Here is a 26,497-nt window from a genome sequence, read left to right as displayed (position 1 = left end):
TCCAGAAAGGGAGACTCCACAACCCCTCTGGGCAGCCTGCTCCAGGGCTCTGTCACCCTCCCTGTAAAGAAGTTTCTCCTCATGTTGAGCTGAAATCTTCTATGTTCAAGTCTGAATCCATTGTTCCATGGCTTATCACTGTGAACCACTGAAAAGAGCCTGGCCACCTCCACTTGACACCCATGAAAATCCAAATCACCAAATCCAACCCTGCTCAAGCAGGGCATCCACAGCAGCTGTCCAGGAGCACAATGCCCAGGGGGGGTTGGAAGCTCTCCACACAAGGACACTCCACAACCTCTCTGGGCAGCCTGCTCCAGGCCTCCAGCACCCTCACAACAAACAACTTTCTCCTCCTCTTCACATGCAACCTCCTGGCTTTCCACGGCTGCCCTTGTGCTGTCCCTGGGCACCACTGAGCAGAGTCTGGCCCCAGCCTCTTGCCCCCCACAGCTCCTTTAGCTCTTGCTGAGCATTGCTCAGCTCCCCTCTGGGGCTGCTCTTCTGCAGGCTCTCAGCCCCAGGGCTCTCAGCCTTTGCTCCTCACAGAGCTGCTCCAGGCCCCTCAGCAGCTTTGCAGCCTCCCCTGGAATGTCTCCAGCACTTCTCTGTCTCTCTTCAACTGGGGAGCCCAGAACTGGACCCAGGATTCCAGCTATGGCCTGACTAGGGCAGAGTAGAGGGTGGAGAGCTTCCATCATCTTGCTGCCCACACTCTTCTCCATGCACCCCAGGACCCCATTGGCCTTCTTGGCCACCAGGGCACATTGCTGCCTCATGGGGAACTTGTCCCCCCCCAGCACTCCCAGCTCCTTCTCCTTGCAGCTGCTTCCCAGCAGGTCCCCCCTCCCCTGTCCTGCTGCAGGAGGTTGTTCCTCCCCAGGGCCAGGACCCTGCACTTGCCCTTGGTGAACTCCATGAGGTTCCCTCTGCCCAGCTCTCAACAGCCCCAGGGCTCAGCTGTGAGAGGTTGTAAAAGGAATGAGAGTTGCAGAAAGCCTGACAAGCATGGTGCTTGCTATTCAGAGAGCCAAATCCTGTGCATTCAGCCCATCCTTCTCAGCTCTTTAAGCAATTGTTTTCTGTCTTGGTCTTTCAGCTGATTTTTAGTCTTGGCTAAAGCAAGGCAGTGCTAAAAGCTCTGGAGGTGAAACCACTGGTGCTTGACTGAGCACCCCCAATGTAACATCTTTAATGTGTGACAGGGACTTTGAAGCATGGAATTGTTTTGTTGGAAGAGACCTTTAAGGTCATGGACTCCAACCCTGAACCCAGCACCGCCAGGTCACCACTAAACCATGGCCCTCAGCACCACTTCCCCACAGCTTTGAAGCCCCTCCAGGGTGATTTGTGCAGGGAGGAGGCTTCTAACCCCAAGGTGTCTGGCAGTGTGATAAACTCAAAGCAGAGGTAGAGCTTAATGTCTGCAATCCCAGCTGGCAACAAGAGGCACATTTGTTGCACAGTGATGCACTCTGCATGCAGGTCACTGAGGGCTATCTGCCCTCAGTGTCTTTCTGAAACACATTCTCCAGTCAAGCACAAGTTGTTTGGCTCCAGTCTGTGAGAGCTTCCCTGACCTGTGCTACACAGGTGCAGAACCTCTGCTGTGAGTCCCTCCAGTGAGCTTCAATTCCTCTTGTCCTGGCTGCTTCCTTGTTTCCTGGTACATTACACCACATTTTGCCTGCACTGCTGACTGCTTCCCCTGACTGCTTCTCCTAGCAGTCTCCTCTGGAAGGGATGTGAGAACATCTCAGTTTAGGGTGAACCTCCAAGCACAGTGGGGTTCATGCTTAAACTGGGGTCAAAACAGTTAGCCAGGTCCAGTAGAACCATAGAATCCCAGAATGGGTTGGGCTGGAAGGGATCTCAAAGCTCATCCAGTTCCAACCCCTGCCATGGGCAGGGACACCTCCCACCAGCACAGCTTGCTCAAGGTGTCATCCAGCCTGGCCTTGAACACCTCCAGGGAGGGGACATCCACAACCTCCCTGGGCAACCTGTTCCAGTGTCTCCCCACCCTCACTGGAAAGAATTTCTTCCTCATCTCCAGTCTCAATCTTCCCTCTCCCAGCTCAAAGCCATTGTCCCTCATCCTGGCACTCCCAGCCCTTGTCCAAAGTCCCTCCCCAGCTCTCCTGGAGCCCCTTCAGGTACCTAAGGTCTCCATTAATGTCTCCCTGGAGCCTTCTGTTCTCCAGGCTGAACAGCCCCAACTCTCCCAGCCTGTCTGCATAGGTAGGTTCTCCAGCCTCTGATCATCTTTGTGGTGTCCTCTGGACCCTCTCCAGCAGCTCTGGGACCAAGGGGCCCCAGAGCTGGAGGCAGTGCTGCAGGTGGGGTCTGAGCAGAGCAGAGCAGAGGGGCAGAATACCCTCCCTGTGCTGCTGCTCACACTTCTGTTGGTGCAGCCCAGGACACAGCTGCCTGCTGGGCTGCAAGTGCACACTGCTGGCTCATTAGGCTTCATTCTGTGTCATGGATGAAGGAGTGACAGAGAAGTGAGTGTGGATCAGTGAGTATCAGGCAGTGGATTTTGGTTTAGTTAGGGCTGGATGAGCTCTAGGAGGAAAATATTTTCCCCCAGTAAGGAGCCTCAGCCCCTGTGGGCTCTGTGCCTCTGCTTCCGTGGCAGGGAGGCAGGAGGGTTCCCTCCCTTGGGCCTGGGGACTCTTAATCTAGCTTGCAGGTAGCCCTGCCTTACTTTGGGGTGTTTGTATGTGCACTCTGCTCACATCACAATCCTCTCTTGATTTTCTGACTTCTTATTTCCCTCCATAGGCATTCTCCAATGCAGTGGGGAAGCAGAGGAGCAAAGGGCTCCAGGTAGGGAGCAGCAGGACCGGAAGCTCACAGACAGCAGAGTTCCACCAAGTTCATGCTGGATACAGGACACTGCTTTTAGCAGGATCATTGCAGTCTTCAGGCAACTGTGCTGGGCTATGTTAGGAAAATCCAGAACCCCAGCATGGGGGATGGGGGTGGAAGGGATCTCCTGAGGTCATCCAATCCAGCCCTTGCTCCAGCAGGGCACCCACAGCAGCTTGCCCAGGAGCACAATGCCCAGGGGGGGTTGGAAGCTCTCCACACAAGGACACTCCACAACCTCTCTGGGCAGCCTGCTCCAGGCCTCCAGCACCCTCACAACAAACAACTTTCTCCTCCTCTTCACATGCAACCTCCTGGCTTCCACTTTGTGCCCCTTGCTGCCCCTTGGCCTGGCCCTGGGCACCACTGAGCAGAGTCTGGCCCCAGCCTCTTGCCCCCCACAGCTCCTTTAGCTCTTGCTGAGCATTGCTCAGCTCCCCTCTGGGGCTGCTCTTCTGCAGGCTCTCAGCCCCAGGGCTCTCAGCCTTTGCTCCTCACAGAGCTGCTCCAGGCCCCTCAGCAGCTTTGCAGCCTCCCCTGCACTCTCTCCAGCACTTCTCTGTCTCTCTTCAACTGGGGAGCCCAGAACTGGACCTAGGACTCCAGATGTGGCCTCTCTAGGGCAGTGTAGAGGATGAAGAACTTTCATCATCTTGATGCCCACACTCTTCTCCATGCACCCCAGGACCCCATTTGCCTTCTTGGCCACCAGGGCACATTGCTGCCTCATGGGGAACTTGTCCCCCCCCAGCACTCCCAGCTCCTTCTCCTTGCAGCTGCTTCCCAGCAGGTCCCCCCTCCCCTGTCCTGCTGCAGGAGGTTGTTCCTCCCCAGGGCCAGGACCCTGCACTTGCCCTTGGTGAACTCCATGAGGTTCCCTCTGCCCAATTCTGCAGCCTGTGCAGGTCTGACTGAATGGCAGCACAGCCTGAGGGCTGTCAGCCACTGCTCCCAGTTTGGGACCATCAGCCAACTGGCTGAGGCTCCACTCCATGCCTTCATCCAGATCATTGATGAAGATGCTGAACAAGACTGGGCCCAGTCCTGACCCCTGGGGCACACCAAATGTCCTTAAGGTTTCTAAAAATCACACCTCCTACACTTCCTGCAAAATTTGTGGCATCAACCCCCAACCATTCCCTGCTCAGCCTGCCTGCCTGAGCCGGATTGGGCACGGATCTCACATCTCCTGGTTGTCTGTGAATAGATCATGACCTAATTCCAGATGGGAAAAGGAGATCCATGGGGCTGTGCAGGGGCCCAAATCCCAGGCTGAGAGCAATTATGGAGCAAATTAGTGAGTGGTGTAGGAGTGTGCATGTGTGAAATGTTAACTAAACCAATGTGAGTGATGGGAGCTGGGGAAGAACAGACCTGGGTGAGTAACAGAGCAGGGAGGCAGGGAGGCAGGGGGGCGGGGGGGTTGGGTTCATTTGCCAAACCCAAAGGAGAAAATTGGGTTGAAAAATGATTTAGGAGAAAAAATGAAATGGAAAACTGGAAGGTTTTGAACAGTAAAAGATGGGTTTGGGTCAACCCAAATGATTTAATTGGAGCCAAAGTGAAGCATTCCTTTTCATTGAAGACTTTAATTAGCTCATTGGAGTTTTAATTGGAGCTTTGAAATAAATGCTGTTGCACAAGTCAGGACTGAAGGGGCTCAGTAAGGAGGCCACAAAAGCAATTTGTAGGAAATATTGCAAAACCCTGAAAAATTGCAGCATTTTTTTTTCCCCACTGGAAACCCTCTCCCAAATTGGAGCTGCCTTCTCCAAGAGCACTTTGGGTGTAAATTTGCTTTGCACTCAGGTTTTTCTCACAGGCACTCCAAAAATCACTCACTAGCATGAAAAACAAAACATTCATTGCTGATTCAGGGACACACACACACACACACACACAAAGCCTTTTCCTGGTTAAGAAAGTAGCCATGAAAATGAAGTCTGAATCTTCTACGAGCAGAAAAAAAACATCTGATGGCAGCTCACAGAAGGAAGGAAACTTGAGCTGGCTCTGGAAAGACAGCCAGGAAAGCTGAGGGGCAGGGCTGTTAGAGCAGAGATAGGAGAGGGAGAGGTTACAAATAGAGGCATTTTGGCAGTGATCTCCTGGCAGAGATGGTGAAGGGTCTGTGTGAGATGGTGAAATGTTCTTGAGCTGTTCTGCTCCACACTGATAGGCAGAGGAATAACCAGGAGAGAACCACAGAGTCATAGAATGCTTCAAGGGAAGGGAGCCTCAGAGGTCACCTTGTGCCACCCCTGCACAGTGAGCAGGGACATAGAGTTGTAGAATGACCATAGAATGGCTTAGGCTGGAAGGGACCTCAGAGGTCATCTCTTCCAACCTCCTGCCATGGGCAGGGACACCTCCCACCAGCCCAGGTTGCTCAAGGCCTCATCCAGCCTGGCTTTGAACACCTCCAGGGAGGAGGCAGACCCTGGGCAACCTGTTCCAGAGTCTCTCCACCCTTGTACTGAAGAACTTCTTCCTCAGCTCCAGTCTAACCCTGCTCTGCCTCAGCTTCAAACCCTTCCCCCTTGTCCTCAGGAAAAGTCTCTCTTCAGCCTTCCTGCAGGATCCCTTCAGGCACTGGCAGGCAGCTCTAAGGTCCCCCTGGAGCCTTCTCCTCTCCAGGCTGAACACCCCCAGCTCCCTCAGCCTGGCCTCACAGCAGAGCTGCTCCAGCCCTTGCATCATCTTTGTGTCCTCCTCAGGACTCACTCCACAGCTCTGTGTCTTTCTTGTGCTGGGGATACCAGAACAGGAGGCAGGATTGGAGGTGAGGTCTCAGCAGAGCAGAGTCAAGAGGCAGAATTTCCTGTCCTACTTCCACACTCCCTTTGCTGCCAGCATCTTTCAGCAGGTCAGGTTGCTCAGCACCACACCGAGTTTGACTTTGGATGCCTCCAGTGGTGGAGCCTCCACCACCTCTCTGGGCAGCCTGTTCCAGTGTCTCACCACCTTCAATGTGCAGAGCTTCCTCCTGATGTCCAACCTAACTCTGCCCTGCTCCAGTTCACCATTCACAGGTGGATGAAAACTCTCCAGCCTGTAGAATCCTGATGGGAGAAGTGTGGGAGAGAACAAAGTCCTTGGTTGGCTCTCTGAGCCTCCAGTCATAGGTGTGAGGTAGCTGACCTGTGCTGGTGGCCATGCTGAGTGGAAATCTCGTGGGGCTTTGTCAGGGCTGCTTCTGAACTTGGGGCTGAGGAACTGTGTGGTGCAAGTGAGCAGCTTGTGCTTTCAGGAGTTATTTGACCCAGAAAGGGAGGAAGGAGGAGGATGCTGTCTTCCTCCATCCTTCCGTGACTGCTCATGGGTGAGTCCCAGACTCTTTCAGCCATCTCTGTACTGTAAAAGCAGCTGTACAGTGGTGGTGTGACCCTCACATGTCTGTGTGTGCTTAGGTGAGAGCAGGGACAGGCTGCAGAGCTGGGTAGAGAGGAACCTCTTGAAGTTCAACGACAGCATGTGCAGGGTCCTAGCCCTGGGGAGGAACAACCTCCTGCAGCAGGACAGGGCAGAGGGGACCTGCTGGGAAGCAGCTCCAAGGAGAAGGAGCTGGGAGTGCTGGGGGGGGACAAGTTCCCCATGAGGCAGCAATGTGCCCTGGTGGCCAAGAAGGCCAATGGGGTCCTGGGGTGCATGGAGAAGAGTGTGGCCAGCAGGGCAAGGGAGGGTCTCCTCCCCCTCAATGCTGCCCTAGGGAGGCCACATCTGGAGTGCTGGGTCCAGTTCTGGGCTTCCCAGTTGAAGAGAGACAGAGAAGTACTGGAGAGAGTGCAGGGGAGGCTGCAAAGCTGCTGAGGGGCCTGGAGCAGCTCTGTGAGGAGCAAAGGCTGAGAGCCCTGGGGCTGAGAGCCTGCAGAAGAGCAGCCCCAGAGGGGAGCTGAGCAATGCTCAGCAAGAGCTAAAGGAGCTGTGGGGGGCAAGAGGCTGGGGCCAGACTCTGCTCAGTGGTGCCCAGGGCCAGGCCAAGGGGCAGCAAGGGGCACAAAGTGGAAGCCAGGAGGTTGCATGTGAAGAGGAGGAGAAAGTTGTTTGTTGTGAGGGTGCTGGAGGCCTGGAGCAGGCTGCCCAGAGAGGTTGTGGAGTGTCCTTGTGTGGAGAGCTTCCAACCCCCCCTGGGCATTGTGACCCTGGGCAAGCTGCTGTGGGTGCCCTGCTTGAGCAAGGGGTTGGACTGGATGATCTCAGGACATCCCTTCCATCCTGTGTTTCTGTCATTTGGTGATCCCACACCAAAGAAAACCCAGGGAGCTTCTCCTGACAGAGGAGTTCCTGCTCCAGCTCACTGGGACCTGAGCTGAGGCCAGGGTGTACAAGATCCTATCAGGAGCCCTTCCTCCTGCAGCTCTCCAGGCCTGTGATGCTCTTTGGTCTTCACAGCAGAGGCTTCTGTGTGACTCCAGCACTGCTGCTTTGCATGGCTGCTGTCAGCCCTGTGCCCTTCACACGCTCCCAGCCTACTGCAGAGCTCCAGCCAGCCCCATCCTAAACAAGCACAATTAGCAGAGGCCATCAGCCAACATCTGACTCTCATTAGAGGCAAGGTGTTGAAAAAGCAGATCCCAGGTTGGCTGTGATTTATGGCTTGGGCCTGCTCTCCTTCACCAGCCCTGCTGAAAGCTCTTGCAAAGGACCAGAACATAAACTACTTAAGGGAACTCAGAATCCAGGTTGAAAGGCTGGCAGGGTCGAGGCAGACAAATCAAAGAGGGGTGGGGATGCAAGTCCAGGCTGGCTGACCCCTATGGAGGGCCACCTAGGTAGGCACAGGGGATCTGTGCTGCTGTTTCTGTGGTGGGCTTGGACTTGAAATGCCTTTGGGGATGGAGTGTGACAGCATGGCTGTGTGGGGGTGTCCTGGCTAAGCTGTGTGTGTGTGGCAGCAAAGGGGCAGTGCCTTGCTGGGTTATCTCTTGAGCATCCACACAGAACCCCTCAGGTGCACAGCATCTCAGCTGCTCACCCAGCTGACAGCAGGAGTCAGCTGTGCCTCTCTCAGGAGCTTTGAGCTTCCTTATTTTTTCCCTGTGAGGAAGCAGAGTTCCTGGACTAATTCAGCTGCCTTCACTCATGCTCTTCCAGATTCTTTCAGACTAATCTGAGCTTGTCTTAGGGAAGGTGTCTACTAGCAGCAAAGAGGGTCTCCTGCTTTCTTTGAAAGATGAAACTCTTTTTGAACTGGACCTGCTGAAGAGAGAGCTCTGGGGAGACCTTATAGTGACCTTCCAGTAGCTGAAGGGAGACTGCAGGAAAGTTGGGGAGGGACTTTTGGCAAGGGCTGGGAGTGCCAGGCTGAGGGACAATGGCTTTGAGCTGGGAGAGGGGAGATTGAGACTGGAGAGGAGGAAGAAATTCTTGAGAGTGAGGGTAGGGAGAGACTGGAACAGGTTGCCCAAGGAGGTTGTTGGATGTTCCCTCCCTGGAGGTGTTCAAGGCCAGGCTGGATGAGGCCCTGAGCCACCTGGGCTGGTGGGAGGTGTCCCTGCCCATGGCAGGGGGTTGGAGCTGGAGGAACTTTAAGGTCCTTCCCAACTCAACCCATTCTCTGATTCTGGACTAAGTTGTGTGTCACTGGTTTGCACCCAAGCCATGTTGCATGGTGCATGGAGACCTGCTCTGGGCAGTCCTGATCACAGAGCTGCTGGTGTGGAGGTGAAGCTGTTGCACTGTGTGCTGTGGAGCTGCTCTCAGCGTGGGCTGATGACACAGAACCATGGAATCATACAGTGGTAGGGGTTGGAAGGGACCTCTGAAGATCATCCAGTCCAAACCCCCCTACCAAAGCAGGGGCACCTAGGCCAGGTCACACAGGAACATATCAAAGGTCTTGAAAGTCTCCAGAGAAGGAGACTCCACAACTTCTCTGGGCAGCCTGCTCCAGGGCTCCAGCACCCTCACAGTCAAGAATTTTTTATTCATGTTGAGATGGAACCTCCTGGGTTCCACTTTGCATCCATTGCCTCTTGTTCTATCACAGGAGACCACTGCAAAGAGCCTGGCCCCTTCTTGCCCCCCACCCCTCAGATATTTATGGACATTGATCAGATCCCCTCTCAGTCTTCTTTTTTTCAGACTAAACAGCCCCAGGGCTCTCAGCCTTTCCTCATTCACAGGACCACACAGGATCACAGGATGTCAGGGGTTGGAAGGGACCCAAAGAGATCATTGAGTCCAACCCCCTGCCAGAGCAGGACCAGACAATCCAGCTCAGGTCACACAGGAACACATCCAGACAGGCCTTGAAAGTCACCAGAGAAGGAGACTCCACAACCTCTCTGGGCAGCCTGTTCCAGTGCTCTGTGACCCTCACAGTAAAGAAATTCCTCCTTGTATTGAGGTGAATCCTCCTGTGCTGCAGCTTACATCCATTGCTCCTTGTCCTATCCCAGGGAGCAAGTGAGCAGAGCCTGTCCCCTCCCTCCTGACCCCCAGCCCTCAGATATTTATAAACATTTATTAAATCCCCTCTAAGTCTTCTCTTCTCCAGACTAAACAGCCCCAGGGCTCTCAGCCTCTCCTCCCCAGGCAGTGCTCCATTCTCCTAATCATCCTCACAGCCCTCTGCTGGACCCTCTCCAGCAGGTCCCTGTGCCTCCTAAACTGGGGAGCCCAAAACTGAACACAGTACTCAAGATGAGTTCTCAAGAGGGCAGAGTAGAGGAGGAGGAGAACCTCCATGGCTCTGCTGGCCACACTCCTCTGAATGCCCCCCAGGACCCCATTGGCCTTCTTGGCCCCCCAGGGCACATTGCTGTCCCATGCAGAACTTGTTATCCCTCAGCACTCCCAGGTCCCTGTCCACAGGGCTGCTCTCCAGCAGATCACTTCCCAACCTCTACTGCTGCAGTTTATTCTTCCTCCCCTGATGTAGGAAGGACTCTGCACTTGTCCTTGTTGAACTTCATTTGGTTCATCTGTGCCCAGCTCTCAGTCTGTCCAAGTCTTGCTGGATGGCTGCACAGCCTTCAGCTGTCTCAGCCAAGCCTCCCAGCTTGGTGTCATCAGCAAACTTGCTGAGCAGACTCTGTCTGTCTGTCTGTCTGTTCCCTCATCAATGTCATTGATGAAGATGTTGAACAGCACTGCACCCAGCACTGACCCCTGGGCGACTCCACTGGTTACAGCTCTCCAGCTGGACCTGGCACCATTAACCACCACTCTTTGAACTCTCTCTTGTAACCAGTTCCTAATCCTCCTCATTGTCTGCTCTTCCATCCCACACTTCCTGAGCTTTCTCACTAGGATGTCATGGGAGATGGTGTCAAAGGCCTTGCTAAGGTCCTCATAAGACACAATCTTGATGCAGCTCTGGTTTGCCCACCCCACCATGAGGATAACCAATTTTGTCCATCTCTGACAAGTGTGATGGAAGTGGTGGGCTTTACTGGAGGGGAGGAGAGGAGCTGCCAGGCAGGTTTGATCACAGTAATCAAACACCCTCATTGATTTCTCCATGTGCATCTCACATCCTCTGACCTTGAGTCCTTTACCTAAGAAACATCCCACTGCAGATGGATGAAAGGAAAGCTAAGACTTGGAGGAGGGCAGAGGATTGTTTGGAGCCCCGAGCAGGGTGAAGCGTGAGCTGCAAATGGGATTCTTATGTCCCAAAGCTATGCCAGTGTGCTACGCCCCATTGCACTGAAAGGTTGGAGTTCCTTCTAATGGCAAAATATGGCCTGGGAAAAGCTGGCTGCAAAGAGCTGATTTGTTTAAACAAAAGCTTGGTGATTCCAGACTTCTCTCCTCTTTCATATGCTGCAAACCACCTCCTCTGTCTCCCCTCTGAAATATGAATTTTGGAGTAATCCATCAAGACAAACGGAGACAAAGCCTTGATCCCTTGACTTCAGTTGAGCTCTGCAATTTATATCTCCTGAGCATCTGGCTGCAGGGAAACCAAAAGCCCTTTGAATATTCTGCAGAGGCTCTGCACATACAGAGTGTGGGCTGACAGCACTGAGGAATGGGGCAGAGGTGCCAGGAGGGCTCTGTGTGGTTCTGCACCAAACTCTGACCTGCAACCCTGTCCTGAATGTTGGCCTGGGTGATTTTTATACTTCTCTTAGTGCCACTGAGATAATTGTCCTGAAATCATTAGAGAGCCCCACGGGTAAAAAGTTTTTAGCACTGCTGGGGTATATTAAAAAGACTGTGGCCACCAAGTTGATGGAGGTTCTCCTGCCCCTCTACTCTGCCCTAGGGAGGCCACATCTGGAATCCTGGGTCTAGTTCTGGACTCCCCAGTTGAAGAGAGACAGAGAAGTGCTGGAGAGAGTGCAGGGGAGGCTGCAAAGCTGCTGAGGGGCCTGGAGCAGCTCTGTGAGGAGCAAAGGCTGAGAGCCCTGGGGCTGAGAGCCTGCAGAAGAGCAGCCCCAGAGGGGAGCTGAGCAATGCTCAGCAAGAGCTAAAGGAGCTGTGGGGGGCAAGAGGCTGGGGCCAGACTCTGCTCAGTGGTGCCCAGGGCCAGGCCAAGGGGCAACAAGGGGCACAAAGTGGAATCCAGGAGGTTGCATGTGAAGAGGAGGAGAAAGTTGTTTGTTGTGAGGGTGCTGGAGGCCTGGAGCAGGCTGGCCAGAGAGGTTGTGGAGTGTCCTTGTGTGGAGAGCTTCCAACCCCCCCTGGGCATTGTGCTCCTGGGCAAGCTGCTGTGGGTGCCCTGCTTGAGCAGGGCTTGGACTGGATGAGCTCCAGAGGTGCCTTCCAACCTTAGCAATGCTGGGATTCTGGATTTTCTAGTGTAAGGTGTCCCTGCCCATGGCAGTGGGGTTGGAACTGGATGATCCTTGTGATCCCTTCCAACCTTGACTGATTCTATGATTCTCCTAGATTAGCCCAGCACAGTTGCCTGAGGACTGCTATGGCACAGTGAGGTCTGTGTTGTCATCTTCATGTCAGCAATGTCTGGATGAGTCTGGATATGTTCTTGTGTCACCTGTTCTGGGTGACCCTGCTTTGGTGGGGGGGTTGGACTGGATGACCTCCAGAGGTCCCTTCCTACCCCCCCAGCATTCTCTGATCCTGTGATCACAGATTTCTAGGATGAGGAGTTTTTGGAGCTGTGAGGCTTTCAGTTGAGCAGTTGAGTTGTGCAGCTCTCACCCTGCAGCGCTGGGGGCACCGCTTCAGCTTTCCCTCCAAGGCTGGTCACATGCAGCAGCTGTTGGTCCAGGTTGAGTCACTGCTGGCACAGGGGATGTGAGTCGTTTTCCAGCATGCTGAGGTTACCCCATCTCTGACACATTAGTGCTTTTCTTCCCCTCCAGTTGCAATGCTTTGCTGGGTGGGGATGCAGAGGTGTGCTGGGAGAGCAGCACGAGCCAGCAGGAGACAGAGAGGGTGTCACAGGATCTGCTGGGACAGCCTCCTGCTCATTATCTCAATTATTTATCCTCCCTGCTGGAACACTTCTTAAACAAATCCTACCATGTGTTTTGAGGTTGGGCTTCATGGAGTGAAATCACAACTCCATCCTCAGAGTTCAGTTGGGAAAATGCAAGTCAGCCAACTAGGAACAGGAGGGAAATGGACTGTGGTTGTGTGCAGCAACAAGTGATGGATTTCGGCAGATATGGAAAGCATCTGCTCTAGAGTTCCAGGTCAGCGAGTTGGGGTGTTTGCCCCAGCCTTACATTCCCTGCATGTGGAATGATGATGTGAGATCCTCCAGCTCATTCTAATACAGCAGATTGCTTTTGTTTCAACCTCACAGTCCCAGGCCTCGGGACTGCCAGTTGTCAGGGTTAGACACTAAATCCTGCAGTGCATGGTAGTCAGGGAAGTTCTCTGTTAGCTTCATTTGTCACCACCATTCCCAGGCTTTCTGCAAGGACAGGCAATGACCCCAGACCTTGAAGCAGCCTGGTCCCTGGGGGTTTGTGAGGGAGCTTTGAACAAAGTTTCTGTCTCTGCAGTGCTGAGCATTCATCTGTGTGTCTGAGAGCACGATGCCTCTGAGGGTTAGTGTGGTGATTAAGGATGGAGGATGATAATTATTAATCTATGATTTATGCAATATGAATTATGAAAGTTATTGCTTATTAATTATTAAAATTATTAATAATCGATTAATCGCCTTATATATTGATTCTGATGCACGGTTGCAAAAATATATTCCATAACTGGTTTAGTATACACAATTTGATCCAAGTATAATATTTACAGAATCAATTTCGATTAAGGGAACGAAGGGTGCAGTTCTACGGCTTGTCCACTAGATGGAGACTCGACAAGGCGCTTGGCTGCAGCTATGTACAGAGACATTTACAATGTTATCAACGGCGAATCAATCTGCAAATCTCACACGGCTGGGCGCGGGCACTTTGAATTGAACGTCACTGAATGTTGCACACATGGAAAGATACATTCTGGCTTGCTTTGTAGCCAGGCAAGTTGCTGGGTTAGGCTGGCTGCTCGCTGTCTGGCTAGCTGCCTGCCCGAGGCTGGTCCCTCTGGGCGGTGCCTTTCTTTCTCCTGACATCTCCCCGGGTGGGGTGAGGCTTTCTTTCTCCTCCCATGGGTGTGGGTAGGGCGAGGCGTCCTTTCTCCTCCCGCGGGTATGGGTGGGGCGAGGCTTTCCTTCTCCTCCTGTGGGTGCGGGTGGGGTGAGGCTTTCTTTCTCCTCCCATAGGTGTGGGTGGGGCGAGGCTTTCTCCTGCCACCTCCCCGGGTGGGTTGAGGCTTTCTTTCTCCTCCCGTGGGTGCAGGTGGGGCGAGGCTTTCTTTCTCCTCCCGTGGGTGTGGGTGGGGTGAGGCTTTCTTTCTCCTCCCGTGGGTGCGGGTGGGGTGAGGCTTTCTTTCTCCTCCCATGGGTGCAGGTGGGGTGAGGCTTTCTTTCTCCTCCCGTGGGTGTGGGTGGGGTGAGGCTTTCTTTCTCCTCCCGTGGGTGTGGGTGGGGTGAGGCTTTCTTTCTCCTCCCGTGGGTGCGGGTGGGGTGAGGCTTTCTTTCTCCTCCCGTGGGTGCGGGTGGGGTGAGGCTTTCTTTCTCCTCCCATAGGTGTGGGTGGGGCGAGGCTTTCTTTCTCCTCCCGTGGGTGGTTGTGGGTTGAGGCTTTCTTTCTCCTCCCGTGGGTGGTTGTGGGTTGAGGCTTTCTTTCTCCTCCCGTGGGTGTGGGTGGGGTGAGGCTTTCCACCATTCGGTGGTTTCCCTGAACAGGGTCAGTCCAGCACGGCTCGTCTGGGGGTGGTCCTGCGCGGCAGGGCCGGGTCCTTCGGGGTCAGCCCTCACGGTCGAGGTGATGGTTCCTGGTGGGTGGGGTCAGCCACCTCCCATCATGGAGATGGGCCTCGGGGAAGGGGTGCGGTGAAGTGGCGCTTCCCCCTCAGCTGGAAGTGAGCTGGCAATGCTGAATCTCTCGGCCACTGCTACCCATGTAAGGTGACAATGCTGTCCCTGGCTTGATCTCAAAGGAGAGGATGTCTCTCTCTCTCTCTCTCTCAGGAAATCCTGGCTTACATTACCCTGACGACACAGGGTGCAGAGTGGCGACAGTGGGCAGCGGGGATCACGCAAGATGTGTTGCTGCTTGTTTAGCTGCTTATGGCTTGCAGCAGTTCTGGACTGCCAGGCTTGGGCTAGTCCCTCCCCTTCTGGGCTAAAGCTTATCCTCAGGGTCCTCAGTCCTCTCGGCTGGGCTTATGATGATGGCTTTCGGCATCCGCTAAGGGATCTCCTTTGCTGCTTCCTCAAGCAGCTCGGTGTGGCAGTTCAGGCTGGGTGCTTCCTGTCACTGCCACATAAGCTACACCTCCAGTGTTCTGAGTGTCCAACCCAATAAGGTGGATACAGGAAACTGTGTATTTCTACCCACAAATCCTGCGCCCTATCAATCCATCTGCAAAGTCATTCTCTTCCTCTTTCTTCACTCTCTGCCCCCGTGGGAGATGCTCTCTTATCCGGTAACGGTGGGGGAGTATCTCAAGGCCTCTTAGGCCTGTCTAGGCCTAATGCCAGGAGGAGAAAGGAGAGGGGGCAGTCTCAGACCTGGCCAGCCTGAGACTAGCCTAGCAGTGCGAGGGAAGAAAGAGCCCTGAGGGTCTTGGGTAGACCCTCAGGTGGGAAGAACGGAAGAATTGGGAAGTCTTTGGGTGTTATGTAAGGGACTCCGTTTGTGTGAGTCTCATTCTTTTGTCCCTCTTGGGGCAAGAGAGGATCTCTCTGGCCCCAAACCAGCACACTTGGGGAGCTGGCTTCTTTCCGTGTTGCAGAGGCCTCTAGTATGCTTGCATGTGGGAGTGAGAAGACTTAGAGGTGCTGCGAGCTTATGTAGCTCAAGCAAAGTGAGAGAAAGCAAAAGGAGAGAGAGCAAGTTGGTAAACAAGAGGGGAATACTTATAGATTTCTCGAGGCTGGGTCTGGGCAATGGGCACACTTGTCAACAACCTGCTTCATCCTATAGGAAGGGTAAAGCTAGAATTATGCCCTTAGATGGAAAGAGCATGAGCATGCCATGCAATGGGTGTATGGAGTTATTTACCTCTTAGGAGACAGGTTGGTGCCTGGGCCTTTGTCCCCACTCCAAGAAGGAGGGTGGAAATGGGGGACTTACCAAAACATGTTGGGATAAGTTTGCTGGTATTTGGGGGCATAATTCTGGGCATGTGGTGCCTTCACCACAGTGAGTAGATGTCACAAGGATTTGCTGGCAGGATGGCTTGCCTTAGCAAGAAGATCTATTGCAGTAGGGTGTCCACTTTCTGGGTTAGTTAAATATCTTCTGGGTCCAGGCTAAGTTCCCTGGGTGTGGGTCTGGGTTTCTGGGTGTTTCATAAAGGAAAGGATCAGAGTTGAAATCCATCTTGAGCTGAGTTCTGTCTGACCTGAGCTGTGCTTTCCATGTTTCAATTGAGAGAATCATAGAATGGTGAGGACTTCTGGAGACCATCCAGTCCAAACCCCTGCCAAAGCAGGGTCACCTAGAGGAGGTCACACAGGAACACATCCAGACACATCCAGACATTGCTGACACGAAGATGATATTAGCCCAAAGCTCGCTATGCTGTGGCACTGCTGCTTCCTCCACACCTCTTTAATTTTATTCTTTTAAATAAAGAATGTGTGCTGCAAGCACACCTGAGAGAGCTCTGAGACAGCCCTCAGGAGCAGAGAGAACTGGTGGGTGGATTGGTGATTGGAGGTGAGCAGTGTCCTCACTGGAACTGGCTGATTCAGCCCTGTGCAGAGGGGTAGTACAAACCCTTCTTTATGAGCTGAGCTCTCCAAGGAGAGCTTAAATGATCAATCCATCTCAGGTTGTGCTCAGAGATGGTTTTCAGACAGTTCCAATCAGTCTCTCTGAGCCTGTGTGAGTTACTAATATGTGCAAGCCAGCAGAAGGGAGATGAGGAGTCCATGGTTTCTGTTCTCTGCAACACATCTGGTGCAGCTCTCGGGAGCACGGGATTGGTTCAGCATTATCTCTCTGTGGGGATGAGCAAGATCAAAAGCATGAAGCTGGTTACAAGCAGAACATAATTCCCTTTTGTACACACCATGAGCAGAGCCAGACCAAACAGTCTCACTCATTCCCTTCCCCAGGGGACAAAGCACTTATGGCTCTTGTGTTTTCATGGGGCAGTGCAGGCCAAAAAAGATTGCCCAAGATCTCGTGCAGAGACTAAAACTGAACAAATGTTGTTTGCTGTTGGCTAGGAGAAAGTCCAGGTCAGGGCTGACCTGTGAGGAAATCCATCCTCCAAGTGTTTCTCAAGCATCAGAGGCTTTGTCTGCAAAATGCTGACTGTCAGAGGTGGAAGCTCTTTGTCTGGTTCCTTTGGGAAGCTACACAGCTCCTCGTGGAGGGGCAATGAGAGAATGTCTTTGGAAGGTTTAGGCAGTGGGTGGTTGTTTGCCATTAGCACTCGAGCAAGCTCGTTAGGCTGTAAATGACTGACCTGGACCAGTCAAGACTCCTGACCCTGCCAGCCATGGGCTAACAGCTTTGTGTGCCTGAGACCCACCAGCACACATCTTGTGCTTCAGAAAACTGCAGTGCATGTGGGGGAAGATTTCCTGTGGCTGCCTGTGCAGAACTGGACAAAACTTATGAAGGGAGGGCAACTGAGTCCTGGGTTTAGCCAGGCCAGAAGGCATTCCCCCACTCCTCACCATAGGCAGGCGCTGAGGTTACTCAACATCCCCTGCATCAGTCCAACCTTTATGCTGCCAGCCCAGCCCCAGCCTGTCCTGGGCTGAGCCCCAGCAGTGTGGGCAGCAAGGGCAGGGAGGGGATTCTGTCCCTCTGCTGTGCCCTGCTGAGACCTCCCCTGCAGTGCTGGGGCAGCTCTGGAGCCCTCAGCACAGCACAGACAGGGACCTGGTGGAGCAGGGCCAGAGGAGGCCACAGCAATGCTGGCAGGGCTGGAAGCTCTCTGCTGGAGCCAGGCTGAGAGAGTTGGGCTTGGGCAGCATGGAGAGAAGGCTCCAGGGAGACCTTCTGGTGGCCTTGCAGTGCTGCAAGGGGAGATCAGAAAGCTGGGGACAGAGTTTTTCTCAGGGCCTGTTGTGACAGGACAAGGAGAGATGGTTTGAACTCAAAGAGGGAGATTTATTCTGGCCTGGGTTGCCCAGAGAGGTGAGAGCTGCCCCATCCCTGGCACCAGTGCAGGTCAGGTTGTTTGGGGCTGTGAGCAACCTGCTCTTGTTGGGGATGCCCCTGCTGAGTGCAGAGGTTTGACTGGATGGCCTTGAAAGGTCCCTTCCCACCCAAACCATTTATGAACCCCAGCCTGAGCTTCACCTGAATGTTTTATTAAGAGGCTGAAGAATTCCACAGGTCAACCTCCCCAGCCCTGTGGCAATAGCAGAATCAGATCCTGCTTCCATGACCAGTCAATGAAAACTGCTCTGGCCCTCGAGGAGCCCAGAAATGCCCAGAGAGATTCATTTCTGCTCCCTGGCACAACAGATGGCAGAGATCCCTCCCCTGAACTGGGATGTTTTATTCTCTGAAACACTCCATGCTGCAGGTCAGTTCCCTCTGTTTATAGACTGCTGTGCTTCAGAACTCATGATGGGTGAGTGGTCCAGTCTGGAAAGCTGCTCTGAGAGCTGGGAATGGGAAGTTCTGGGATTTAATCTCTGTGCAGCTTTTTATCCTCCTTCACTCGTTTAAAAATGCTGAAGTGCAAACAGAGGCAGAGCAGCAGGACTGTGTTTGGATAAGTGATCTCCTCTGCATCACAGGACCTGTGTTTGGATAAGTGATCTCCTCTGCAGCAAGTGATCACTTTTTACTGCACTGAGAGCCTATCAACCATGGCCTTAGAACCCAAGTTCAGCATGAGCCTGCTGTGGACTCTTGTGGCCAAGAAGGACCAGTAGATCAAAGGAGATTCTCCTCCCCCTCTACTCTGCCCTAGGGAGGCCACATCTGGAGTCCTGGGTCCAGTTCTGGGCTCCCCAGTTCAAGAGGGACAGGGAACTGCTGGAGAGAGTGCAGGGGAGGCTGCAAAGCTGCTGAGGGGCCTGGAGCAGCTCTGTGAGGAGCAAAGGCTGAGAGCCCTGGGGCTGAGAGCCTGCAGAAGAGCAGCCCCAGAGGGGAGCTGAGCAATGCTCAGCAAGAGCTAAAGGAGCTGTGGGGGGCAAGAGGCTGGGGCACAAAGGAGGTTGCATGTGAAGAGGAGGAGAAAGTTGTTTGTTGTGAGGGTGCTGGAGGCCTGGAGCAGGCTGGCCAGAGAGGTTGTGGAGTGTCCTTGTGTGGAGAGCTTCCTAAACCCCCTGGGCAAGCTGCTGTGGGTGCCCTTCTCTAGCAGTGGGGCTGGACTGGGTGAGCTCCAGAGGTCCCTTCCAACCACTCATGCTGGAATTCTGAGATTATATTAACTTCTGTTCTTGTGAAGACATCCTACCCAGACAGAACAGGATGCATGGCAAATGCTGATAGAGGTATTTGTTGCTTCTATGCAACAGAATGCACTGGAAAACAATTGGAGCTGCAACTCCACTCTGCATTTGCCCTGGGATCTCTCTTGGACTTTTTTTTGCTGTCATTTGTTGCAGGAGTGGTAGCAGAGCCTGGGAGCCCAGGGGTGGAGCAAAACCCCACAGAGGTGGCATTTTGTATATTTGTTGCTTTCCAGGACACCGTATAGGAGAGGTGTATAGGCTCAGAGCTAGGTGGGGGATGTCCTGTGAGGTGACAGCCTGTGCCACACCAGCCTGTGCCACACCAGCCTGTGCCACACCAGCCTGTACCACACCAGCCTGTGCCACACCAGCCTGTGCCACACCAGCCTGTACCACACCAGCCTGTGCCACACCAGCCTGTGCCACACCAGCCTGTGCCACATGAGCCTGATTCAATGCAGGCTGCCCAGGGAGGTGGTGGAGTCCCTATCGCTGGAGGTGTTCGAGCACTGCTTGGCCATGGCACTTGGGGACAGGGTTTAGTGGCCATGGTGGTGCTGGGTTGCTGGTTGGACTCAATGATCTTAGAGGCCTTTTTCAATGCAATCCTTTTGCATGATTCTGTGATTGTAAGATGTGTCTTCAGTGAGTGACACCATGAAGAGCCTTAAAACTATTCTTCATCTGCCCTCTGCCTGGTGGCAGCTTGCTCTGAACATCTCCTGACAAGGTTGGTGTAATGTGGCTGTTGACCTGCACAATGGACGCAAATGTTTATTTCCCCCCCATAACTGATCTTGAATCACTTCTCTGTGTGTCTTGGATCAGAAAGGGATCAGGATTTGCAGACAGAAAGGATCAAAATGGAAAGTCCACAGAAATTTGACAGCCTCTGTTTTGCTCTTTCTAGAGTGCATGAACTGCACCAGGCTGGCGGATATGAGCGAGAGGCTGAACACGCTGGAGGCCAAGGTAAGCAGCTGCCTCATTTCTGCCCTTTGGCTGAAATTTCCAAGAGTTTTTGGTGGAAAAGTTGTCAAATTGGCACCCCAAGAGAGAGCAGATGTCTGTCCTTCTGTCCCTAGAAAGGGACAGGATGCAGTGGTGGCTCTGCCCCAGGGGAGGTGGGCAGAACTGCCGGGGCCATGGCTCACCTCTCGCCCAGCTCAGCCCAACTCCTGACACGTCCTCTGCATCTCTGCCTCATTGTCTCTTTGACCACTCAGCTCAGCTCCTCCCAAGTAACATCCAGACCTCAGAAGGCTGAGCAGCCTGAGGCCTGGCTGCCCAGGGCAGTGTTGGAGTCCTCATCCCTGGAGGGGTTGCAAAGCCTTGGAGCTGTGGTGCTGAGGGCCATGGTTTGGTGGTACCCTGCCAGTGCTGAGTTAATGCTTGGGCTTGGTGGTCTTAAAGGTCTCTTCCAACGTAAACAGTTCTGTGATTCCATGATTGTGCTGCTAATTCTGAACTCTCAGTGGGTGTGAAAGCTAAGATCTGAAAGATCTCTTCCAACCAAACCCATTCCATGATTCTCTGCAGCCCCTTGTCCTGTGTTGCCATCGTGCTTATCACTGTCTTTGCCTGTTAGGAGCTTTCCCTCTCTCTGTGTCCTCCCTCCCTGTCTGCCCTGGCCAGCTCTGGTGATGTGTTTGCTGGCTGCCATGTGGTGATGTCTTCAGACCATGCTCACTGCTTGCACAAGAGTGCAGCTGCTACTGAACCATAAATAGCTCATTGCTGTCTGCTGGAGCACTGAGGGTAGTGGAACACTGGAACAGGTTGCCCAGGGAGGTGGTTAAGGCTCCGTGCCTGGAGATATTGAAGGTGAGGCTGGACAGGGCTCTGGGCAACCTGATCTAGTGGAGGATGTCCCTGCTGACTGAGAGGGGTTGGACTGGATGACTTCTGGAGGTCCCTTCCAACCCAGCCCATTCTGTGATTCTATGATGGCTCAGGTTTTGCTTGAGAAACAGAGGGCAGGTGGAGCTGTGTGGCAAATCTCTTGCCTTCAGCTGGTTGAGAGCATGGAGATGTAAAGCAGTGAGAGCTGGCTCGGGAGTGGAGCAGACTCTGGCTCTGGTCTCTCACTCAGCAGGCCGTGTGGAAACCTTCCCAATGCAGAGTGTGGAGCAGAGGAGCTGATGGTGTGTAGCTGCTCCTCAGAGCAGCTGCTCATAGCCTGCTCTTCCAGTGCTATCCAGTGCTGCTTTGTCATCCCTTTCCTGGAGACTGGGAGGTTTTGATGCACAGGCTGGTGGAGACAGAGGTTATGGAGAGACCTTCACATTGCGGTGGGGTTTTATTTCTGCAAATTGGTTTGGAAATACAATACAGCAGGGAGGAAACAGTCCTGGAGCTTCCTGGAGTGTGTGGAGGATAACCTCCTGACACAACTGGTGAGGGACCCAAGCAGGGAAGGAGCCCTCCTGGCTTCCCTGTGAATAGGGAAGAACTTGTGAGGCAGTAAAGGTTGGAGAGCATCTCAGGCTCAGTGATCCTGAACTGGTTGAGTTCTCCATCCCCAGGGAAACAAGCAGAGGGGTTGGCAAGACTGACACCTTGGGCTTCTGTAGGGCAAACTTGGCTTGTGCAGAAGACTGACTGACAAAGTCCCCTGGGAGGCCACCCTGAAGGATATAGGAGTCCAGGAAGGCTGCACACGCTTCAGGAGGGAAGCCTTGAAGGCCCAGGAGCAGCTGTCCCTGTGTGCTGACAAAGGAGCCTGGCCTGGAGGAGTAGGGACCTCTGGCTAGAGCTCAAGGACAAAAGCAGAGTCTGTGGCCTTTGGAAGAGGGGACAGGACTCTCATCAGGGCTATAAAGATGTAGCAAAGCTATGCAGGGAGAAAATGAGGAGAGCCCAAGCACAGCCAGAGCTCAACCTAGCCACAGCTGTTAAGGATAATCAAAAATGTTTCTATAAACTCCTGAACAACAAAAGGAGGCCTGGGGGAAAATCTCCATCCTTTGTTGGATGCAGAGGGAAAGAGAGTGACCAAGGATGGGGAGAAGGCTGAGGTGCTCAATGCCTACTTTGCCTGAGTCTGTAGCACTGCATCCAGCAGGACACAGCCTCCTGAGCTAGGAGTCAGGGAGGGGAATCAGGATGAGGTCATCAGAGTCAGTGAGGCAGTGGTCAGTGACTGCTGCACCACTTAGCTGCACACAAGTCTGTGGGGCTGGATGGGCTACACCCAAGGGTGCTGAGGGAGTTGGCAGACTGCTCTCCAAGCCTCTTTCCATTCTTCACCTGAAGTCCTCCTGCCTGGGGAGGTGCCACTGGACTGGAGGGTAGCAAATGTAGCTCCCATCTACAGGCAAGGAAGAAAGGAGGATCTGGGAAACTACAGAGCTGGCAGTGTGACCTCGGTGCCAGGGCAGGGCATGGAGCAGGGCATCTCAAGCACCATCACACAACACAGAGAGGACAACCTGGGGATCAGGCCCAGTCAGCATGGGGATAATTATGAAGGGCAGGTCCTGCCTGACCAACCTGATCTCCCTCTGTGACAGGATGACTGACTATGGGATGAGGGAAAGGCTGTGGGTATTGTCTGCCTGGACTTTGGAAAAGCCTTTGACACTGTTTCCACAGAATTCTCATGGACAAACTGGCTGCTGGTGGCTTGGCTGAGCAGTGCTCTGCTGGATAAAGCCCTGGCTGGATGGGCCCAAAGAGTGGTGCTCAGTGGAGTTAAATCCAGCTGGCAGCTGGTCACAAGTGGTGTTCCTCAGGGCTCAGTGCTGGGACCACTTCTGTTTCACATCTTTATCGATGACCTTGATGAAGACACAGAGAGTGTCAGCAGCAAGTCTGCAGTCACACCACGGTAGGTGGCAGTGGTGATCTTCATGAGGGTAGGAAGGCTCTGCAGAGGGACTTGCAACTGAATAGGAGCCAGCAGCGCCCAGGTGGCACAGAAAGCCAAAGGCATCCTGGCTGGGATCAGCAATGCTGTGTCCAGCAGGAGCAGGGAGGGGATTGTAGCCTGGGACTCAGCTGTGGGGAGGCCACACCTGGAGTGCTGTGTCCAGTTTTGGGCACCTCAATCCAGAAGAGATGTGGAGGTGCTGGAGCCAGGGCAGAGGAGGGCAGGGAAGCTGTGAAGGGCCTGGAGAATAAATCTGATGAGGAATGACTGAAGGATCTGGGGATGGTTAGTTTGGAGAAGAGGAGGCTGAGGGGAGACCTCATTGCTCTCTACAGCTACCTGAAAGGACATTGTAGAGAGGCTGCTGCTGGTCTCTTCTCACAGGTAATTAGTGATAGAAGAAGACGGAATGGCCTCAAGCTGCCACTGGGTAGGTTTAGACTGGAGATTAAGAAGAAGTTTTTCCCAGCAAGAGTGATCAGGCATTGGAATGTGCTGCCCAGGCAGGTGATGCAGTCACCAATCCTGGATGTGTTTAAAGGAGGTTTGGATGTGGTGCTTGGGGCTATGGTTTAGGGGTGACCCTTGTAGAGTAGGGTTCTGGGTTGGACTTGGTGATCCTGAGGGTCTGTTCCAAGGTCTGAATGTTTCTGTGATTCTGTGATTCTAATTTCTGCCTTCTTGGACTCAGATAAATGGTTCCAGTCTAGCAACAAAACAGCTGAGTCAGTCCTTCCCCTTTGATCTGGGGTCCCTCCTGTGACAGCCCAGTCCTGGCTGTTGGATGCAGTACCTTGGTGCACTTAAGGCTGCTGTTGTTATTCATTAACTGATGGTTATCAATGCCGTGAAAGAATTTGAGGAGAAACCTTTGTGGCAGGGGGTGGTGGATGTGTGGTGGTTTTGAGGCCAGTGCATGAGGTGATGGCAGTTTGGGAATTGTCCGTGATGACATGGAGTGAGCAATGTTGTCTGCAACATCCTCAAAGCCTTCCCAACTGTATTTCACTCCAGAGGAGGGGGGACTGAAGTTCTGGGGAGCAGACGTGTTCAAGTGAAAACAACTGCTGTGGTGCAGAGGACGAAGAGGAGCTGGACTGCAGGGCCTGGCAGGTGCCTGCTCTTTGGTAGCAAGGAGCTGGAGGAGAGGAGAGTGTGAGTGACTTGAACAGAGAAGATTTCAGCTCAACGTGAGGAGAAACTTCTTTATAGTGAGGGTGACAGAGCCCTGGACCAGGCTACCTAGGGGGGTTGTGGAGTCTCCTTCTCTGGAGGCTTTCCAACCTCACCTGGATGCATTCCTGTGCAGACTACCCTAAGTGCTCCTGCTCTGGCAGGGGGGGTGAACCTGATGATCTCTTGAGGTCCCTTCCAACCTCTGATATGCTGTGAGACTGTGAGACTGTGACCTCCTTCTTCAGTGTGTGCAGTCCTGAACCCAAGTAAGGCATGGGACCAGCCTCAGATAGATATAAATCAGACCTCCCAAGCTCAGCCTGTAGCCAACTGCACCTCCCTGCACCCTGCAGAACTTTCTATATTAGGCTCACAGGAAAATGGTAATCAAAGACTGTTGGGACATCAGAGCCCTGCTGGCTCCAGCTGCTCAGCATTTGTGTTGGGTAGCACTGGCAACCTCAGCTAGGGCCCTGGCAGGACATCATGGAGGAGGAAAACGAGGTCCTACCTGCACAAATCTGCTTGAGGAGTCTTAGTTTGCAAGCAAAAATGTGCCCAGGTCAGTGAGCTGGCCTTACAGAATGAAACTGGATTAAGCTGGGTGACAGCACTCATCAATAGCTCAAGGGTGGGGGGCAGGAGGATGGGACCAGGCTCTTTGCAGTGGTGCCCAGGGACAGGACAAGGAGCAGCAGTCAGAAAGTGAAACACAGGAGATTCCATCTGAAGAGAAGGAGAAAGTTGTTTGGTATGAGGGTGCTGAAGGCCTGGAGCAGGCTGCTCAGAGAGGTTGTTGAGCCTCCTTCCCTGCAGATTCCAAAGCCAGGACAGGGAGATCCTGGGCAACCCAGGCAGCCTCAGGGTGAAGAAGTTCTGCTCCTTCTGGAGACAAATGAAGTCAAAGAGCTTTGCTGCTTTTGCTCTTTTGAATTGCATCCCAGCATGACCCTGGTGAGCTCAGGGAATGGCAATGGCTAAGATCAGCAACCTCAATGCAGCTACTGAGCTTGAAGCAGCTCAGAGCACTGGTAGCTGCTGTAAGGGCCTGGAGGAGAGTGGAGCCAGGGTAGGCTTGTGATAAATACTGCAGGGCCCAAGGGTGAAGGAAATGTGTGGAGAGGAACCTCTGAAGGCACTGAGGACCTGGGCAGGTCAGTGCTGGGTGAGAAGTTTTGCTTTAATAGAGGAGCTTAGGGACAGATGAGAAGCAATCTTGTCCTCACACCTCTGCAATGGGGACAAGGAGCCAGGAGCCTTCCTTGGTATGTGAGAGGAGAAGCAAAACCTGGGTTTGTCCTCCAGTGAAGGGCAGGATGAAGAAACATGAACACAGCCATGGAAGAAGAGGCTACAAGGCTGTGGTTTCCCCATCCCTCTTCTGCAAGTTTTTGTAGCTGTCCCCCTCAAAAATGGGGCTGTACCCTGCCCTGGTCTCATATTTCTTATTACAGGGATGAGTTGGTTCATCCAACTTGTAAGATCAGCATCCAAGTGAGGTAATAGAAGTTGCCCTCAGACTTTTGTAATATGAGAGTTGGATCAGGAGGCAAGAAGCAAGAATGACCACAGAGCCAATGAAATGAAAAATGACTCATGAGGGACCAGAGCTCACATAGCCCCTGGGGAGGAGAGGCTGAGCCATGGCTCAGCACTGCAGCACAGCAAAATCTTCTGCTTTCCCTGATGCTGCTCTAGCTTGTCCCTGTGGCTGGAGGAGATGTTTCCCCAAGAAAGAATGGGACTGGAGGTGGAATCAGGTTCCATCTTCCTCTCCTCTCTCTTGAGTCAGCTCCCCAGGATGGAGCTGGCCTCTTCCATTTGCTTGATACCAGACCCCTTTGGGTGCCAGAGGCCTGAAATCTTGATTGATGGTGTGAAGCTTAAACTCTGCAGGCCCTAGGAATCCATGTCAAGGAGGATGGTGGTGACCCTGAGATCATGGACAAGAAAGTGTGCAAAGTGGAAGAAAACTCCCTCTGCCCCAGCAGCAGTGTGCCAGACCTCACTTCTCTGCCATGACACCTGACCTGAGGTCCCTTCAGGGAGCCTGTTGCAGTCGAGGGGAGGCTTATCTATTGATTACCCTCACAGCAATAATTAATAAAACCATATGGCAATGGGTGTTGATACAAACAGTAACCCTCTATCAGGAAATATGCCAAAACTCGTTACAGGATCGTTTGTACAGTTGGCAGATGTATTTACAGAAGGAATGATGCAGTCTCAGTCAGGGCAGATACAAAACCATTCTATGCTAATTAGGAGGCAACAACTTGGAGAGAGAAGTTCCTGAGAGCAGTTAGTGCTCAGTCACAGCAGGGAGGAGACTCGATGAGAACTTAAACCCAAAGGGCAGGGAATGAGTTACGCACAGCTAGTTTCACCCACACGAGGGATGCTGCTGCATGGGCTGTGGGGCACTCTCCCGGGCACAGCACGGCTGGTTGCCGGCAGGAAGGGTTCACCGCATGGCCCCAGGCTGCTCTGGCTGCAGCGGGCAGTGGGCAGTTAATGATGCTCCTGGTGATGGGCACTTGGTGGTTCCTGTGTGGGGAAACTGAGGCACAGCACGAGTCTGGCGGCAAGGGAAGCAGGCTCGGCCCCTCTGCTGTCTAGGTGCTGGCTTCTCCAGCTTGCATGTGTGTGGCTCCTGGCTTCATCCCAGGTTCTGGACCAGACACTTGAGGCAGGGCAGGGTTTGAAGCGAGGCTTGGGCA

At 53.4% G+C, this 26,497-nt stretch overlaps 1 protein-coding gene across 1 annotated transcript in view; it reads left to right on the top strand.

The window, feature by feature from the left end:
* COL26A1 (collagen type XXVI alpha 1 chain) overlaps positions 1–26,497 on the top strand; it is a 252,016-nt gene that overhangs the window by 174,058 nt on the left and 51,461 nt on the right. The window contains exons 4-5 of the mRNA XM_054394356.1: positions 12,181–12,222; positions 19,641–19,702. Coding sequence (XP_054250331.1) covers positions 12,181–12,222; positions 19,641–19,702 — 104 coding nt within the window. The remainder of the gene's footprint in view (positions 1–12,180; positions 12,223–19,640; positions 19,703–26,497) is intronic.

This window comes from Indicator indicator, chromosome 30 (genome assembly GCF_027791375.1).
Source record: "Indicator indicator isolate 239-I01 chromosome 30, UM_Iind_1.1, whole genome shotgun sequence".
NCBI classification, from domain to species: Eukaryota; Metazoa; Chordata; class Aves; order Piciformes; family Indicatoridae; genus Indicator; species Indicator indicator.
This window is presented reverse-complemented; position numbering and strand designations above follow the sequence as displayed.